This window comes from Cololabis saira, chromosome 18 (assembly GCF_033807715.1).
Source record: "Cololabis saira isolate AMF1-May2022 chromosome 18, fColSai1.1, whole genome shotgun sequence".
Lineage (NCBI taxonomy): Eukaryota > Metazoa > Chordata > Actinopteri > Beloniformes > Belonidae > Cololabis > Cololabis saira.
In genome coordinates, this window is record NC_084604.1 from 31827493 (window position 1) to 31845460 (window position 17968).

Sequence of the window (17968 nt, forward strand, 5' to 3'; positions counted from 1 at the left end):
ATTATTGAATGTCGTCTGCCATTTATTTTAATGTTATTGTACGTTTCTGGAATTGAAATAAAGTTTGATTAAAAAAACAAAAAAACTGCTGATTTGATCTGGTCTGCGGTCCTGCTGGTTTACATTTATGAAACTGCCAAAACGGAATTGTGGTTTCCACTTTCAAGTTTAAAAAGTTCAAACCACATATGCCGTAAATGATGTAATAGAAATGCATAAAATGTGCAAAAAGAACCCACTTTACGGAAATATAATCTGCTCCACTTAATATAGACTTTTTTTTAAAATTCTTTAAACATACCCAAACACTGTTAAACCCCAAGACATCATATGGGAGTCAAAGGGGAAAGGTTTAAAAGACAATTACTCTTCCACATATAGCACAACAAAATGTCATACATTCTGGATTCATTACAAATCAACTGAAATATTGCAAGCCTTTTATTATTTTAATATTGCTGATCATGGCTTACAGCTTAAGAAAACTAAAATATCTATCTAAAAAAAATAGAATATTCTGGGAATATTAATCTTAAACTGTAAGCCATAATCAGCAATATTAAAATAATAAAAGGCTTGAAATATTTCAGTTGATTTGTAATGAATCCAGAATGTATGACTTTTTTTTTTTTTTTTTTTTTTTTTTTAAATTGCATTACAGAAAAGAAAGAACTTTATCACAATATTCTAATGTTCTGAGACAGTCCTGTAAGACTATAACTGTACCACTACAGTATACATATTACAAACACCTGTTTTGGGATTGTTTCCTTTAAAAAAAGAGTTAAATCAGTGTCTAATCCACTTCTTCTGCACATTGTGTGGTTTTATTTCAACTACATATTATTTCAACATCCGTCAGTATAGCTTTTGTTTAGTCTGGCCAATAATCCTAATTCTTGTCCTCTCCCATTTTACAAAAGGATTAGTTTTGTTCCTCTGCATTTGCATGTGACTGATTTTCAGAGGGAAATCTGCAGAAGAAACTGCTTAGAGACGCCAGCTAATTAGAGAAATGAAGCATGTGAAATAGCCAGGGCCAGAATAGTTTCAACCAGAGTGGCATAGGGACGCTGGTGAACGGCTGTGGTCATTATTGCAGTAAAAACGCCTCCATCCAAGGTGTTACTATCAGTTCTTCAGCCAACTTGCTTATTTTCAATAGTTGCTCTGGCTCCTTCTTAAGTAAAGATTCCCCCCCAAGTGGAAATTAGTGTGAACGGGAATGGCTTTTCATCGATGAGGGTCATCATAAAGAATAAATTATCAACCATATCACTGCATTTACAGTTTGTATTGTAACAAATGTAATACAAATTGAATAAAAACCCACAGATCAAAACAAAATAGTATTACACCAATTGTACAGTACAAAAACTGTAAGCCAACCACACTAACCCCCCCACAAACACTGGACGGTATTCCTACAAGAACATGAGCACAAGCAGAACCAAAGCTACAACATTTTCATTTTTAATGGGGTAAAAAGTGGCTTTGTCCACATTGTGGTGTAACATTTATTCCATTCACATTTCGAGTAACTACTACATCCGGTAAACAGGCTAATGAACCTCAGGAGTTATTTATGGAAGACATTTGCTGTTGCTGCTAACAAACATGATGATCTGATCCTTTTGAGAAATCTGATGACGGCACTCAGTGATTCATGAGGCAGAGACCGTGATGAAATCACGACCCCACTGGTCAGCACAGGAAAAGGAAAAATACAACAATAAACCCACATTGAAACTCTCACCATCGGTCAGTGCATGGGTAGTGTATTCTTTCCGAGTGTAAAAGGAAATGAGGTGCAATTTGTGTAGAACAGATGACATTTATAAAAATGAAACCGTCTTCTAATAACCCACAGTTTAAATATGTCTCAGTAGTGAAAAGGACATGTAACCTTCATTCCAAAAACCTCCCAGGTTGGGTTTCTTCTTCCTAAGGCATGTACGGAGTCAATATGCAGTGAGCTGTCACATCAGCTTAGCGTCCCATGGTTGGCATGGTAACGGCTGGGCTTGTTACAGTGGCATCTTCAGCCTTCCACTGTGCCGTCACAGTTTTAATCTGAGTGAAGAACTGAATGCCCTGGTAGCGAGAAGAAGAAAAAAAACATGTTTGATCAATAAGCCAGCTGACGTTTTTTTTTTTTTTTTTTTTTAAGTTACAAGAAAAAAAAAAAAATTACAGTTTAGTTTAGTTTATTTAGCACATAACATAAAAAAATAACATTACACAAATAAGTGCAGTTAAAAGAAACTGTGCAGGGAGGAGCGAGCAAGCCAGTAGGCTTATGAGGAGCCCCCACCTAATAACATTTAACAAAATAGTTATGAGGATATGAAATCATAAAAATATCATATATCATAAAAATTGCATGTAGAACATGAATGAAAATAAAAAAAATTAAAAAAATTACTGTAGACATGATCATGAAAATATTAATATTATGTTGAACAAATGGCAAAACTACGACGGAGTATTAGGGCCAAACTAAGACAAAAAAAATGGGAAATTACGAGAATAAAGTCATAATATAATGAGAATAAAGTCGTAAAATTACGAGAATAAAGTCGTAATGTTGCGAGAATAAAGTCGTAATAGAATAAAGTCGTAATATTATGAGAATTAAGTCGTAATATTACGAGAATAAAGTCGTAAAATTACGAGAATAAAGTCGTAACATTACGAGAATAAAGTCGTAATGTTGCGAGAATAAAGTCGTAATATTATGAGAATATAATTCATGAGAACTCTAACAGGAAGAGCTTCTTCTCCCTGTGTTAAAATGAAGAATATTGAGCATCTTGTGAAGTTATATTTATAATATATTACGACTTTATTCTCGTAATATTATGACTTTATTCTCGTAATTTTACGACTTTATTCTCGTAATATTATGACTTTATTCTCGTAATTTTACGACTTTATTCTCGTAATATTATGACTTTATTCTCGTAATTTTACGACTTTATTCTCATTACATTATGACTTTATTCTCGTAATTTCCTTTTTTCTTGTTTTTTTGTTTGGCCCTAATACTCCGTCGTACAAAACAGAATATGAAGTGCAAAAGAACATTAACAGTGGGAAAAGCAAGAGCTTTCTTGACTACATTGTTGAATTAAATGCTCTCTTGAGCGACTTTTGAAAATGGATAGGGACCTACAATTGTTTGCAATATGGTGCCAACTATTCCAGACTTTGACACCTCTAAACCTAAACAAAAATTGGCTTCTAGATTCCAGACATTTAGGCGGATTTAGGGCGAGGGCCTGCCGAGTTGAGTAGGAATGAAATTGAGAGTTAGTGGCAAAGTATGACCTAAAGTGCTCAGGAACATTTCCTTCTGAGGAAAATATTTTGTAAAGAAAAATGCATATTTGGTAACTGTTGATGTCATAAATAGTAAGGATACAAGACTACTTTTGCTTTTTACCTGTTTGCCGTAAAAGTTGGTGTCACCTCTGAACGAACCTCTGGAGCCGGTGAAGGAGAACATAGGGAGAGGCACAGGGATGGGTACGTTCACTCCTATCTGTAATAATACATAAACACATTCAGACGTCAAATAGTACACGTTAAAAATACAACGAAGGGCACAAGCAGGACGTGCGAGAAAAAGTACGGTGCAAAGCCAAAATCAACAAACAACATAAATGGACGCAGTGAAACAAGCCTCGTCAGTCTCCTTAAAAGTTAAAATTGGAATTGACAACTGTGTGGTTGTGTGGCATCGTATTTCAGGGAACAGAAATAATCTGATTATTCAGGCCCGGTGGACTCATTACTTATAATATTCAGACGTTTACACCTGAACCACTCAAGAATATTTAAAATTTGGGGCAGGATTGCCGATTAGTTCTGTAGAGCACGGTTGAGGCGTGCCACACATTTTGCTGCAGGTTCAGCTAATGGTGACACTAGATGACTTTACAGACACTTGTTTGCACAGAGACGAGACTATTACTTATTTAAGACCTTTGATAATGTTAAAAATGTTTGAATTTGTCATAAGACACCCAACGACTGAGACCCCGCCCATCTCACACAAGACTCCACAGGGAGAGTAAGACGTCTATAAATTGACTTGCTATAAATTGACTTGCTTAGTAGTGGCAAGTCATATCCATCAGTTTCAGGTTACCAATAGGCCTGTGTTGAAAAAAAACCAAACGATTTTCCGATTCTAAATCGATTCTCATATTAATTCCTAAAAATCGATTTGTATGTCTAAAGATCTTTTTTTTTTTTGATTCCTCCATCATTACATTTTTGCCTGGTGAACTTTAATCCCAGTAGTTTTGAAAACTCCTGAACTAAATTAACTTTTCTTTAGAGAAAATGCTGGACATTTCAGCTTAAATTTCTAAATGTTATATTAGTTCAATGAAGTTCATATTATCTATATTTACTATAGCTTGTTTAGTTTCTCTGTTATCGGACACGGTTTGTCATGAAATACCTGAAAAATGCCGGGTGCTTCATGGCAAGCTGTGTGTCTGGTGACAGAATAAATCAGACAAGCTAAAATGATTTGTTTACTGCTTGAACTGTTGCAATTTCTTTCTTTTTTGCACTTTAAATGGATATTGAAAGGCGTGTTTGAGTTATTTATTTCTTAGTTATTTCACAATAATTATTGTGAAATTATTATTTCACTAGTTATTTTACAGTCATATAATTCAGGCAACAGCTCAAAAAACATTTTAAATAACACTAAACCCAAATCAATATCGAATCGGATCGAATCAAATCATGATAATCGATTCTGAATATTAAGAATCGGAATCGAATCGATTCTTGACATTTGAATCGATACCCAGCCCTAGTTACCAAGGTACCGGAAGATTTCCGTCCAATAAATACTCCCACCTCACCTCAACTCTGTTTCTTTCTTCTGAAACCAAACACATCTAACATAAAGAAAATAAACTGTTGACTCAGGCTCACACAGGTGAGTCACCGACAACGGAAATAAACGCGGAAGGTGACAGGTTTACTTCTGATTTTAACAATACCTTCATGAAACATCAAAACTCCTCTTTAAATCCATTCATGTGTATTTTTAACCCTCCCAAAAGCCCGTGTTGAACGCCTCACCTGGCCGACGTCCACCTCGTGTGTGTATTTGCGTGCCGTGGCTCCGTTGTTGGTGAAGATAGCGGTGCCGTTGCCGTAAGGGTTGCTGTTGATTAAAGCGATGGCATCGTCAAGAGTGTCTGCCTCCAGTACGACGAGTACGGGCCCGAAGATCTCCTCCGTGTAGCATTTCATGGCCGGCTGAAGAGAACATAAAGCATAATTAAACCAGCAGTAAATAAAGTCTCCAGCTGAAACTCTGCGAGGAATTATTAGCAGGGCATTTTTGTTCATTAAGAGGCATTTCATTAACACTTGCAGCGGCCTCCTATTTTAAGATTTATAGAGTTTAGGACATAACCAGAAGCTTTGATGGATGGAGGGAGGGAGGATGTCACTCTGAAAGGACTGCATGTGATCAGGGGGGGTTTTATTAGTCTGCAGTGTGCAGCGACGGCCAAGTTGTCTGTCTGCAGTTAAGTGTGCTGCACAGGAAAAATCAATAAGTTCCCCAACTTCCCTGAAAGGTTGGACTTCACGTTTTGAGAGTAAAAGCATTTCTCAGCTTTTTTTGTTTTTCTTTTCTGGGAAATGATTTCCATCTCTTCAGGATTTCAGCGAGCTCCCAGCTCTACCTAAACATGTGTAGCAGATGGACAGTAATACTATTCTGTGAACACATGAAATTAAAAGAACTGTCCACAAAGATTGTGAAACACAGAAAAAAAAAAATGCAGATTTATTCATGCAGTCATCAGGAATTAAAAATGTCCGGTTCCTACAATTAAAGTTGCTTTCGTCATGAAAATTGTGACTAAATATCGTCGTCAACGAACCTTTATCACCTGAGGAAAACGAGACGCAACGAAAATGCTGGTCATGTGACGATAAATATATAATGCAATATCGTGGACGAATAAAAACGAGACTTAGATTACAAAATAAAAACTCGTCAATTAAAAACAAAGTTCAATAGAGAAACGCGGGTATCTTCTCTGGGGCTGGGAGAAGAAGAAGAAATTATCTTTGGATACACTTTCCTACATAGACGTGGAAAAGAAAACAGAATGCATCGTCGAAAAAGAAAAAGATGGGTAGAAATGCGGCCACAAAATCACAGGAAAAAATAAATATGTTATAAACTCAAATTGGAGTCTTCTGTATCTGGAATGAATGTATTCTTGAGTCTATAAGGTAACAATAATATAATAATAAGATAACCTTGTTTGAATTTTAAAAAGGGGTTTGGCTAAACACAATCTTTGACTAAAACTAGACTAAAATGGTCCTGGACAATTCTGACTAAAATAAGACTAAAATGCTCAGACTTTTAGTCGACTGAAACTTGACACGACTAAAAGGAGAATGAACGTGACTAAAACTAAAAAAAAACTAAAATGATAACTTGACCAAAAGACTAGACTAAAATTGAAACAGGCTGACAGAAACAACACTACCTACGATAAATCCTCAGCTCACCGTAACACTGCTCAGGATGGTGGGTCCTACAAAGTTCCCGTTCTCGTATCCTTTGACGTGAACCTTCCTCCCGTCCAGCAGCAGACGGGCTCCCTCGTCAACCCCGCTCTGAATCAGGGACTCCACCCGAGCCTTGGCGTCGGGGGAGATCAGGGGACCCACGTCGGCTCCCGGCTGGTCACCTAAAACCACACAACTTCACACTGTCAGAACATTTTCGCATTTAAATGCAAAACCATCCAATCCAACCAATATGAATCCTTTATTTTTATTACAGAAAAGAGCACTTCGAGTTATTTTCAATACACATTACAGAGAACACACCGACAGATTATTTTTTGAATCACGATTACTGAAACTTGATGATTTGGTTAAGTTACAGACACTCACAATCATGTACACAGCTAAATGTAAATTATTACCAGAAAACTTACAATACATGTTTACTTTCAGTTTAAATAACTAAGATAGTCGTAGAAAATGTAATTTTAAACATTTATTTGCCCGAACAACCTTAAAGCAGATGAGCACTTCAATTGTTGGAATTAAGTTATGGAATTCATTACATTATGATTTAAAAGGGCTGTATAAACATATTTCAGTTTAAATATAAATTTAAAGAGAAAAAAATAGCAATGTATGGATGAAATAGTCTAAATATATAATATATGCGTATGGAGACAGACAATTTATTTTCTTGTTTTTCTTTTCTTGTGATATTAACTAAGTAATTGTGCAGACTAGGGCTGTTCGATTAATCGATTTTAAATCGTAATCGCGATTATGTAATTAGAACGATGTTAAAACGTGAAACTCGTAAAATCGATTTTTCACTTTTTTTTTAAATTTTTTATTTTTTTTAACTTGTCTGCACACATATTAATGATTGATACTGTAGTGAAGCCCAGCCAGAGTCAGCCCCTGTAAAATCCTATTTTTATATTATTAGTTTATTTGTTATATTTGGTTCATGTCTAGTGCATGGAAAAGTTATATTAATGCATTACATACGTTTTATGTTGCATTTTATGTTATGGTGCGGTACTGTGTTGTGTGATTGTAGAGAACGTACTTTATTGTGTGTGTGTGTGTGCGTGCACGCGGGGAGAGCGTCAACGGTCCGTTTGGATGCAACGGGAGCCCGCGGGAGCGCGCATCGGCGGTTGAGACAGAAAAACAGCTGAGAGAGAACAGCTGAGAGAAGTCGACGTCGTGTCGAGCAGAGGTCTTTTAAGTTGTGACTTAAGTTGATAAGTAACGTTACTTATCCACAAAGAGGAGGACACCTCCTGAAGATTGGACTGTCATATACAGTAGTTTCAGTCGGAGCTTTCTGACTAGTTAAGTTGGACTAGTCAGCCAGTTAGCTGCGTTAGCTCATGCTAACGCATCCTCCTGCTCAAGGCTGAAACTCCGACGTCGGACAATCTGGAGAAGTCCCCCCGTCCTGAGGACCGGACCACCTGCCTGCCGACTGCCTTCATCAGCCCGCCACGCCCCCTTCTCATCCCGCACGGATCGCGGACATCTCCCCCCTCCCCTTCGACTGAACAGCAGCGGGGCTCGGACGCCCCTCCCCCTGCTCACCCCTCCCGTCTGTGTTCGGGACTCGCTGTCATCTCCATCACACAGAGCTCCACCCCCGGGCAACATGTCGACATTAGAATAGGATTAAATAGGGTTAATTCGGCATTGTATATTTCCATAAGGTTTAGATTAGATAAATCCATTTGTGTGTTGTTTCTGCTAATGATAAGAAATTATCTATTTGGAATCTGTATATATTTTGTGTGATATTAAATTAGTGATTATTGTTTAACCCTTGCCCTCCCCATTCACTTTAGTTCCTTTAACTGGGTATCCACTAATATTTCTTAAGTCCATAGAGGACGCCAGGCAGCAGCAGCTATTTAGTTTAAGGTTTAAGTCCTTGTTTAAGTTTAAGTTTAAGTTCAAGTAACTGAGCTATTGTTGTTTTGTGGCCTCGTCGCTACAATTTGGTCCTTCGAGCCGGATGAATAGCGCTGCTACTACTGCCATGGCTAGCGGTGGATACCCTTCAGCAGATAGCTCCCCTCCCCCAGTCGTACGTTCAAAGAGAAATGTAGGCCCCCCTGGTTACTTAGCTGACTTTGTAACTGACAGGCCCCCTAAGGGTGACATAGCGCCCCCAACTGACTGTAGTTCAGGCGGTCCAGCACCTACCGAGCCTAGCCATAATATAGATCAGGCTACGGCTACCAACCTGACGCAGCTAACCAACCCAGCTGAAGCTGACCTCCCTGAGACTGGACAGCCTGACAGACAGGGCAGGAAACACAGGCCGCTGTCTCCAGCTACCAGCTGCACCTCCATGTGCTCCAACGCATCAGAGAAAAGTGAGGTGATGGACCTGCTCAAGAGGCAAGTTGAGCAACAATCAAGGCTCATGGAGCAACAGGCCCAGACCATGGCGGTGTTGGCTAACATGATACAGAACCAAACCCCTAGATCTTCCGTCAGATCCTCCCGGAGATCATCTTGTCGCAGTTCAAGACAGCACTCTCCAGATCGCCAGAGCGTAATACGTTCGGACGGCAGAGATCGACGGTCCGCCATCGAGGAGGAGCCAAGAGAAATGGCCGTCCTCCTGCATGATAGACTGGCTGAGTTAGCTGATGAAGAGGAGGCTCCGAAAATGGTCTCTCTCCCTGATGTTCCCAGTCATCCAGTGGTGGATCATCTGAACTATCAGGCCCCCTCCCCCTCCTACTCATATCAGCTCCCCCCACCACCCAGTCAGAAAGCAAGTGAGCCCCTACCAGCTTCTCTACTGCAGCCCAAGATCCAGCGAGCCTCTCCAGCTCCAGAGAACCGGGCTCCACCGATTCACCCACCCTCAGAAACACAGCCGACCATCCTCCACCGACGAACCAACCTCTACGTGGAAGAGGTCACATTTCCTGATTTCACAAGGGAGGACCGAGCCCAGTATCTGGAGCTAAGGATGTGCCTGGAGATCCTCCTAACCGAGGCACATGACGAGAAGTTTAAGTACGCCCTGCTGCTCAAACACGTTAAGGCCCCCTGTGCTCACAGCATGGTGCTGGCATACGCCCACTCCACTCTGCCTTACACCGCAGCACTGGCCGCCCTGGACGATCGTTACGGGCGGCCGTGGGACTTCATATTGCATGAGCTGGGTGAAATAGAGAAGCTCCCCCCAGTTAAGGACGACTGGGCCCTAGACAGTCTGTCGGTCAGGGTGCAGTCCCTGGTGGGAATGCTGCAGGCCCAGCACGAGAGAGGGCTCCATGAACTCCACTCTGGTTCCAATGTGGAGCGCATCCTGGCAAAGCTCCCTAAGTTCCGCCAGGAGCGCTTCCGACACCTCCGGAGCTCCCTTCACCAACCGGACCTCTCCCTCATCGACCTATCGAACTTCCTCAGGCAGGAGGTCCGGTGCCTGGGGCTAGACCCCACCTTCAAGGGCGAGCACAACCTGAAAGATGGAGGCAAGAGGGGTAGGGGCGAAGCAAGAGCCACCACAGTAATGCTCCAGATGGACGACTCCAGGAACGAGTCCAAGTCCAGTAAGCAGAAAGGCACCGCCCCTATCAAGGGCAAAGGGAAGCCCGGGTGCCCCTACTGTAAAGAGGACCACTGGCTCCACAGCTGTGAGAACTTTAAAAGGATGAACCTTCAGGAGAAGAAGGATTGGATACAGACCAACCGCAGGTGTTGGAGGTGTGCGCGCGACACACACAGAGCTGCAGATTGCACTCTCAAGAAGAGGTGTGACGAGTGTGGGTCCATTCACCTGCGAGTCCTACACGAAGTCAACCTCAGAGACAATGGCGGGACAGCTGCATTTAAAGCGCAGACCGCATCCAAACCAGCAGCTAACTCTGCCGCATCATCAACAACCGGCAACTACTATATAGACCCGGCAAATAGTGGAAGCGCCAAAGTCATGTTGAAAATAGTCAGGGTCCACCTTCGCTGCGGTAACAAGATGCTGGACACATACGCTGTACTGGACGATGGTTCGGAGAGAACTTTGCTCCTTGCCTGTGCCGCAAAACAGCTTGGCCTTCAGGGTGAAGAGGAGACGCTCATGCTGCGCACCATCAGGAGAGACTTGAAAACCATCGATGGCCAGCGAGTCACGTTCCAGATCACGCCCGCGCACCAGCCCGACAAGCGCTACTCCGTTGAGAGCGTCTTCACCAGCAAGCACATCGGGCTCGGCCAATACGACTACCCTGTCCAGCAGCTACGGGAGAGGTTCGCTCATCTTAAGAACCTACCCCTGCCACCAGTCAGCGGAGTGACCCCGACCCTCCTGATCGGCTCAGACAACGCCGATCTCATCACCCCGATCGGTGCAATCTACCGGGGGCCCAGAGGCAGCCCAGCAGCGATCGAGACGAGACTTGGCTGGACACTTCAAGGGCCCATCCCTTCCCAGGTCAATGGGCTAACTCAGAGCAGCTGCTTTTACAGTAAAATGACCACCAGCAACAACGCCCTCCTAAGCCATGTGGAGCGGCCCTGGCAACTCGACATGATGCCTTTCAAAAATGAGAGACAGGTGGTCAAATCAAAGGAAGAAAAGTACGCCATTTCCCTCGTCGAACAGACGAGGAGAAGCAACATAGCCGAAGTAGCTCCAGCCCCGGCTCCGGCCAAAGCTGCCAAGAAGAAGGTGTTCAAGCCGAAGAACGCTGGCCCCAGCATGACGGACCTCATCGTGAAGGCCGTGGCCGCGTCCAAGGAGCGCAGTGGCAAGTCCGCCGCCGCCGTCAAGAAAGCTCTGGCCGGCGGAGGATACGACGTGGACAAGGACAAAGCCTGCGTCAACACCGCCACCAAGAGCCTGGTGACCAAGGGGACTCTGGTCCAGACCAAGGGGACCGGGACCTCCGGCTCCTCCAAGATCAGCAAGAAGACTGAGACTGAGCCGAAGAAGTCACTCTTCTGCGGATTGTGTGAGGATAAACCCACTGAGGGTCCCAAGATGGACGACTGTAAGAGAATTGAGGAACTGCAGAAAAGGACGTTCCTTTGGCACCACCCTGAGCACCCCGACTCGTTGGACCTCAGCGCCGAAAACTTCGCTGAGGCCGAGCTTCTGGTCCTGAAGCGAGCTCAAAGGGACCCTTACCCCGAAGATTTGGAGTGCCTCCAAACCAAAAAGCCTCTCCCCGCGGACAGCCGACTCCTGACCCTTGCCCCAGAACTCGACGAGAAGGGTCTCATCCGAGTTGGGGGCCCCTTACGCCGAGCCTTGGACCTGGCAGAGGATCTGAAGCACCCCATCGTTCTGGGCGCCAAGCATCGGGTCACAGAGTTGATCAACGTCACCGTCCAGGGCCGAACCTACACCCGACCTGTAGCCAAGCTTATTGAGCTCCCTGCCTTCCCTGACTCTAGTGCTGACCTTGACCCCCCTCCCTGACTTATGGGGCGGCCAGAGAACCATGACTGTTTCTCACCCGGACTTGACTCTAACTGGCTTCTAGTTATTATAATTACGCAGAGAGCGAATTATGGGGCGGCTGTAGTGAAGCCCAGCCAGAGTCAGCCCCTGTAAAATCCTATTTTTATATTATTAGTTTATTTGTTATATTTGGTTCATGTCTAGTGCATGGAAAAGTTATATTAATGCATTACATACGTTTTATGTTGCATTTTATGTTATGGTGCGGTACTGTGTTGTGTGATTGTAGAGAACGTACTTTATTGTGTGTGTGTGTGTGCGTGCACGCGGGGAGAGCGTCAACGGTCCGTTTGGATGCAACGGGAGCCCGCGGGAGCGCGCATCGGCGGTTGAGACAGAAAAACAGCTGAGAGAGAACAGCTGAGAGAAGTCGACGTCGTGTCGAGCAGAGGTCTTTTAAGTTGTGACTTAAGTTGATAAGTAACGTTACTTATCCACAAAGAGGAGGACACCTCCTGAAGATTGGACTGTCATATACAGTAGTTTCAGTCGGAGCTTTCTGACTAGTTAAGTTGGACTAGTCAGCCAGTTAGCTGCGTTAGCTCATGCTAACGCATCCTCCTGCTCAAGGCTGAAACTCCGACGTCGGACAATCTGGAGAAGTCCCCCCGTCCTGAGGACCGGACCACCTGCCTGCCGACTGCCTTCATCAGCCCGCCACGCCCCCTTCTCATCCCGCACGGATCGCGGACATCTCCCCCCTCCCCTTCGACTGAACAGCAGCGGGGCTCGGACGCCCCTCCCCCTGCTCACCCCTCCCGTCTGTGTTCAGGACTCTGCATCCCTGTCACCTCAATCTCACAGAGCTCCACCCCCGGGCAACATGTCGACATTAGAATAGGATTAAATAGGGTTAATTCGGCATTGTATATTTCCATAAGGTTTAGATTAGATAAATCCATTTGTGTGTTGTTTCTGCTAATGATAAGAAATTATCTATTTGGAATCTGTATATATTTTGTGTGATATTAAATTAGTGATTATTGTTTAACCCTTGCCCTCCCCATTCACTTTAGTCCCTTTAACTGGGTATCCACTAGTATTTCTTAAGTCCATAGAGGACGCCAGGCAGCAGCAGCTATTTAGTTTAAGGTTTAAGTCCTTGTTTAAGTTTAAGTTTAAGAGCAAGTAACTGAGTTATTGTTGATTGTGGCCTCGTCGCTACAGATACCATATTAATGATTGATGGAAATACCTCTCAATACCTGCGACAAGTGCCCCATCGGAGAGGCTCTTTAGTGTAGGAGGGGGCGTTGTAACATGCCACCGGGCATCCCTCAAGCCAGATGCCGTAGACCGGCTCGTGTTCCTTGCAAAAAACTTGCAAATGTGAATAGCAAATGTAATGACTGACATTACACACCTCTACCTCCTTCATGGGTTGCATTATTATTTAGCATGCAAAGACCCAGTTTAGTTTAATTAGAAAATGTCTTGTTTTATTTAATTGGAAATATAACTTACTGTATGTTTGCAAGTGCTGATTTGCTGATTTTTTTTTTCCAGAGATAAAACTTGATATTTTATTATATTTTTTAAAACTTTTTTTCAACTTATTTTACAGAGTTTTGCACTTTATTCATCCATTTTTGGTTTAATAAGAGCAAAGTTTGCACTTAAAGCCCAATGGGGCAAATGTTCAATAAAAAAAACAGCATATTTGAATCATTTCTTTGCCTTTTGTCAATTCACAAAATAATCGTAATCGAAAATCGGATTTTGAGAGAAAAAAAAAAAAAAAAAAAAAATCGAGATTTTATTTTTGGGCAAAATCGAACAGCCCTAGTGCAGACCATCTGTTATTATTGTTAGATTTTGTTTTGAGGGAGGGGCAGCTATAATAAGATTTTCTTCTTCCTGCTCCTTTCTGGTTCTGGAATATGCTTTTGCTTATGTTGTCATTTTACTTGCTTGAGTCTTTTCTTTGCATATTTCCATGATCGGAATAAATAAAAATGAAATGAGGGAGTTACCTGCGTTTACACGCAGCGACCTGGAGCGCTCCACCAGCTCTGGGAGCCATTCACGAGACTCCCCGACAAAGATGGCCGTGGAGAGCGCCATGCAGCGCTGACCAGCTGCTCCGAACGCAGCGCCCACCAGCTGGTTGATGGTGTTCTCTTTATTGGCATCAGGCATCACCACGCCGTGGTTCTTGGCACCCTAAATGCAAAAAAAAAATGTAGGACAGAAGACTATTTTTAATATGTGGGTTATCATAGAAAATAATGACTTCCCTAAAATAAGAGCAAGCACATGTTGCATCTATGAAACTATACGAGTACCATGTTGGACTGCACTCTCTTCCCATTTTTGGAGCCGCGCTCGTAGATATACTCTCCCGCCTGGTTGGATCCCACAAAGCTGATGGCTTTGATGGCTGGGTGGTCGCAGATAAAGTTCACCGCTACACAAAAAAGATACAACCAAAATGTAAATCCTTTCCATCTGCCTAAGCCTTGAGGCACAATATACGAGTGCTGATAGAGAGCCACAAATCCTCCTGCTCAGAACACCTCCAAATTACTTGCAGATACAGACGCACAAATCATGGAAATGTTCCACCCGGAGACGACTACAGGGTATATGATTAGGGCTTGAATCATCCATGCACCTTCACCAGTTGTTTACCACATGCAACATTAAAGTCGCTTTCGTCATGAAAATTGTGACTAAATATCGTCGTCAAAGAACCTTTATCACCTGAGGAAAACGAGACGAGACGCAACGAAAATGCTGGTCATGTGACGATAATTAAATATATAATGCAATATCGTAGACCAGGGGTCGGCAACCCAAAATGTTGAAAGAGCCATATTGGACCAAAAACAGAAAAAACAAATATGTCTGGAGCCGCAAAAAATTAAAAGTCTTGTATAAGCCTTAGAATGAAGGCAACACATGCTGCATGTTTCTATATTAGTTATAACTGGAGGAAGATTTTTTTTTTATTATGCACTTCGAGAAAAAAGTCGAAATGTCGAAAAAAAAAAATCGAAATGTCGAGAAAAAAGTAGAAATGTCAAGATTAAAGTTTAAGTACAATCTTGAGAAAAAAGTCGAAATGTTGAGAAAAAAGTCAAAATGTTGAGAAAAGTCAAAATGTTGAGAAAAGTCAAAATGTTGAGAAAAGTCAAAATGTTGAGAAAAGTCAAAATTTCGAGGAAATAGTCAAAATTTCGAGAAAAAAGTAGAAATGTCAAGATTAATGTTGAAGTACAATCTTGAGGAAAAAGTCGAAATGTTGAGAAAAAAGTCGAAATGTTGAGAAAAAAGTCGAAATGTTGAGAAAAAAGTCGAAATGTTGAGAAAAAAGTCGAAATGTTGAGAAAAAAGTCGAAATGTTGAGGAAAAAGTCGAAATGTTGAGGAAAAAGTCGAAATTTCGAGAAAAAAGTCGAAATGTTGAGAAAAGTCAAAATTTCAAAAAAAAAAGTTGAAATGTTGAGAAAAGTCAAAATTTCAAGAAAAAAGTCAAAATGTTGAGACAAAAGTCGAAATGTCAAGATTAAAAAAGGAAAAAAGAAAGAGGAAAAAAGAAAAAAGAGAAAAAAAAGGAAAAAAGAGGAAAAAAAGAAAAAACAAGAAAAAAAGAAGACAGAAAGGAAAGAAAAAAAAAAAAAAAAAAGGTCAAACATTTTTGAAAAAGCTCTAGGAGCCACTAGGGCGGCGCTAAAGAGCCGCATGCGGCTATAGAGCCGCGGGTTGCCGACCCCTGTCGTAGACGAATAAAAACGAGACGTAGATTACAAAACTCTGCTAAAATGTGTCTTCATTTTCGTTGACCAAAACAAGACGAGACGAAATGTTATAACAAAGATCCTTAATATACATGTTTTAAGTTGTTTCCTCTGGTTTAGTTCTGCTGGGTGACGTCACGTCCTCAATCCCAGTCGCTGCAGCGGGGAATCAGATCCAGAAGATGCAGCTGCAGTTTAGAGGCTGATGCCGTTAACGCAGAGCTCTAGGTTCACGTCAATTAAAAACAAAGCTAAAATATGATGGAGAAAATTACAGCAAGATTAAGGCTAAAAACTAACCAGTTCAGTGGCCGCTGGTCGCTAGTAACAGAAGCATTGACAAAGCTATGAACACCTCCTGTTAACCTTTCGTTTTTATTTTTCTCTCTCGTCTTTTATTTCATGTTTTTTTTTTCATTTCTTTTACTTCATTGTACATGATTGCACCTGTTCTCTTAGTATCTGTTAATATGGATAAGGAGTGTAAATGTGTATTAATCTGTTTGTGTTCAATAAAAAATAAGTTAAATAGAGAAAGGGATCGATGGCCGGCCACACGGGGATGTGCTCTGTGGCTGGAGAAGAGGAAGAGACGATCTTTGGATACACTTTCCTACATAGACGTAGAAAGGAAAAAACGAATGTGACGTTGAAAAAGAAAAAGATTGGGAGAAATGCGGAAAAATAAATATGTTGTAAACTCAAATTAGAGCGTCTTCTGTATCTGGAATGAATCAGAATCAGGTTTATTTGGCCAAGTCAGGTCAAACAAGACATGGAATTTGACTCACTGTACAGTAAATAGACAAATGAGTTTTTAAGTGAAAGGTGCGGCAGTATGAGGTAGACATGATTATAGAAAGGTGCAATGTTACAGCATATGAATGTGGTTATTATTATTATTGTTGCACAGTGATTGATTACTCTGAGATTCTATGAGTGATGAGAGTTCATGAGAGCAACAGCTTGGGGGAAGAAACTGTCTCTGAATCTGGAGGTTTTAGCGTACAGAGCTCTGTAGCGCCGTCGAGAGGGGAGGAGTTCAAACAGAATGTATTCTTGAGTCTATAAGGTAACAATAATATAATAATAAGATTACCTTGTTTGAATTGTAAAATGGGTTTGGCTAAATACAATCTTTGACGAAAACTAGACTAAAATTTCATCAATCTTCGACTAAAACGAGACAATTCTGACTAAAATGCTCAGACTTTTAGTCAACTGGAACTTGACACGACTAAAAGGAGAATGAACGTGACTAAAACTAATAGAAACTAAACTGACAGCTTGACCCAAAGACTAGACTAAAACTAAAATTGAAACAGGCTGCCAAAAACAACACTATGCAACCTGCAGAGAGAGTCTCCCACACAAGCACGCTCACCTGCGTGCTGCCCGTGGATGATGTTGATAGTACCGTCCGGTGCCCCAGCATCCTGGAGCATCTTGGCCAGGAGCATGGTGCAGCCCGGGACCCGCTCCGACGGCTTCATCAGGTACGTGTTGCCGCTCACCATCCCCATCGGGAACATCCACAGCGGGATCATGGCAGGGAAGTTAAAAGGGGCGATGCCGGCGCAGACTCCGAGGGGCAGGCGGTAGGTGTAGGTGTCCATGTCCTTGGTGATGGAGGGCAAGGTCTCCCCCAGCATGAGGGAGGTGATGCTGCAGGCGTGTTCGACCACCTCTGAGGGGGCGGAAATTAACAAAAACAACCGAGTCAGCTAATGAAAACGCACCCAGATAAGAAGAAACGAGATTCCCAATTTAGTAATGAACGCATTCAGGATGCATGCGAACATTCAGCCTTCAGGCCCTTTACATGACTGCAAATATATATATATATATATTATAAAATATATTCAGCCTCATAAGACATAGCTTCTATTATTTTGTCGCAAACACACAAAGATACACGTTTTACAGAACCAGATTAGGAAAATACAGCTTTTATCCAACGGCAATAACCACCCTTAGGAAAAACAGAAGCTAATGTGTAATAACAAAAATGATTGTATGCTGATGAAGGTTCTTGTGGGATCCGTGTGTTGATTTGGAAGGATGAATGTGTCTAGAGATATATATATATATAGATATATATATATATATATATATATATATATATATATATATATATATATATATATTTATTAGGGCTGTGCGATTAATCGATTTTAAAT

The 17968-nt window shown here is 41.9% G+C and overlaps 1 protein-coding gene across 1 annotated transcript in view; it reads right to left on the reverse strand.

The window, feature by feature from the left end:
* Window positions 1-1279: 1279 nt before the first annotated feature.
* Window positions 1280-17968, reverse strand: part of LOC133464697 (methylmalonate-semialdehyde/malonate-semialdehyde dehydrogenase [acylating], mitochondrial-like) — a 30782-nt gene continuing 14093 nt past the window's right edge. The window contains exons 6-12 of the mRNA XM_061746827.1: window positions 17173-17475; window positions 14335-14456; window positions 14023-14212; window positions 6568-6749; window positions 5110-5289; window positions 3446-3544; window positions 1280-2094 (exon numbers count right to left, since the gene is read on the reverse strand). Coding sequence (XP_061602811.1) covers window positions 1990-2094; window positions 3446-3544; window positions 5110-5289; window positions 6568-6749; window positions 14023-14212; window positions 14335-14456; window positions 17173-17475 — 1181 coding nt within the window. The 3' untranslated portion in view covers window positions 1280-1989. The remainder of the gene's footprint in view (window positions 2095-3445; window positions 3545-5109; window positions 5290-6567; window positions 6750-14022; window positions 14213-14334; window positions 14457-17172; window positions 17476-17968) is intronic.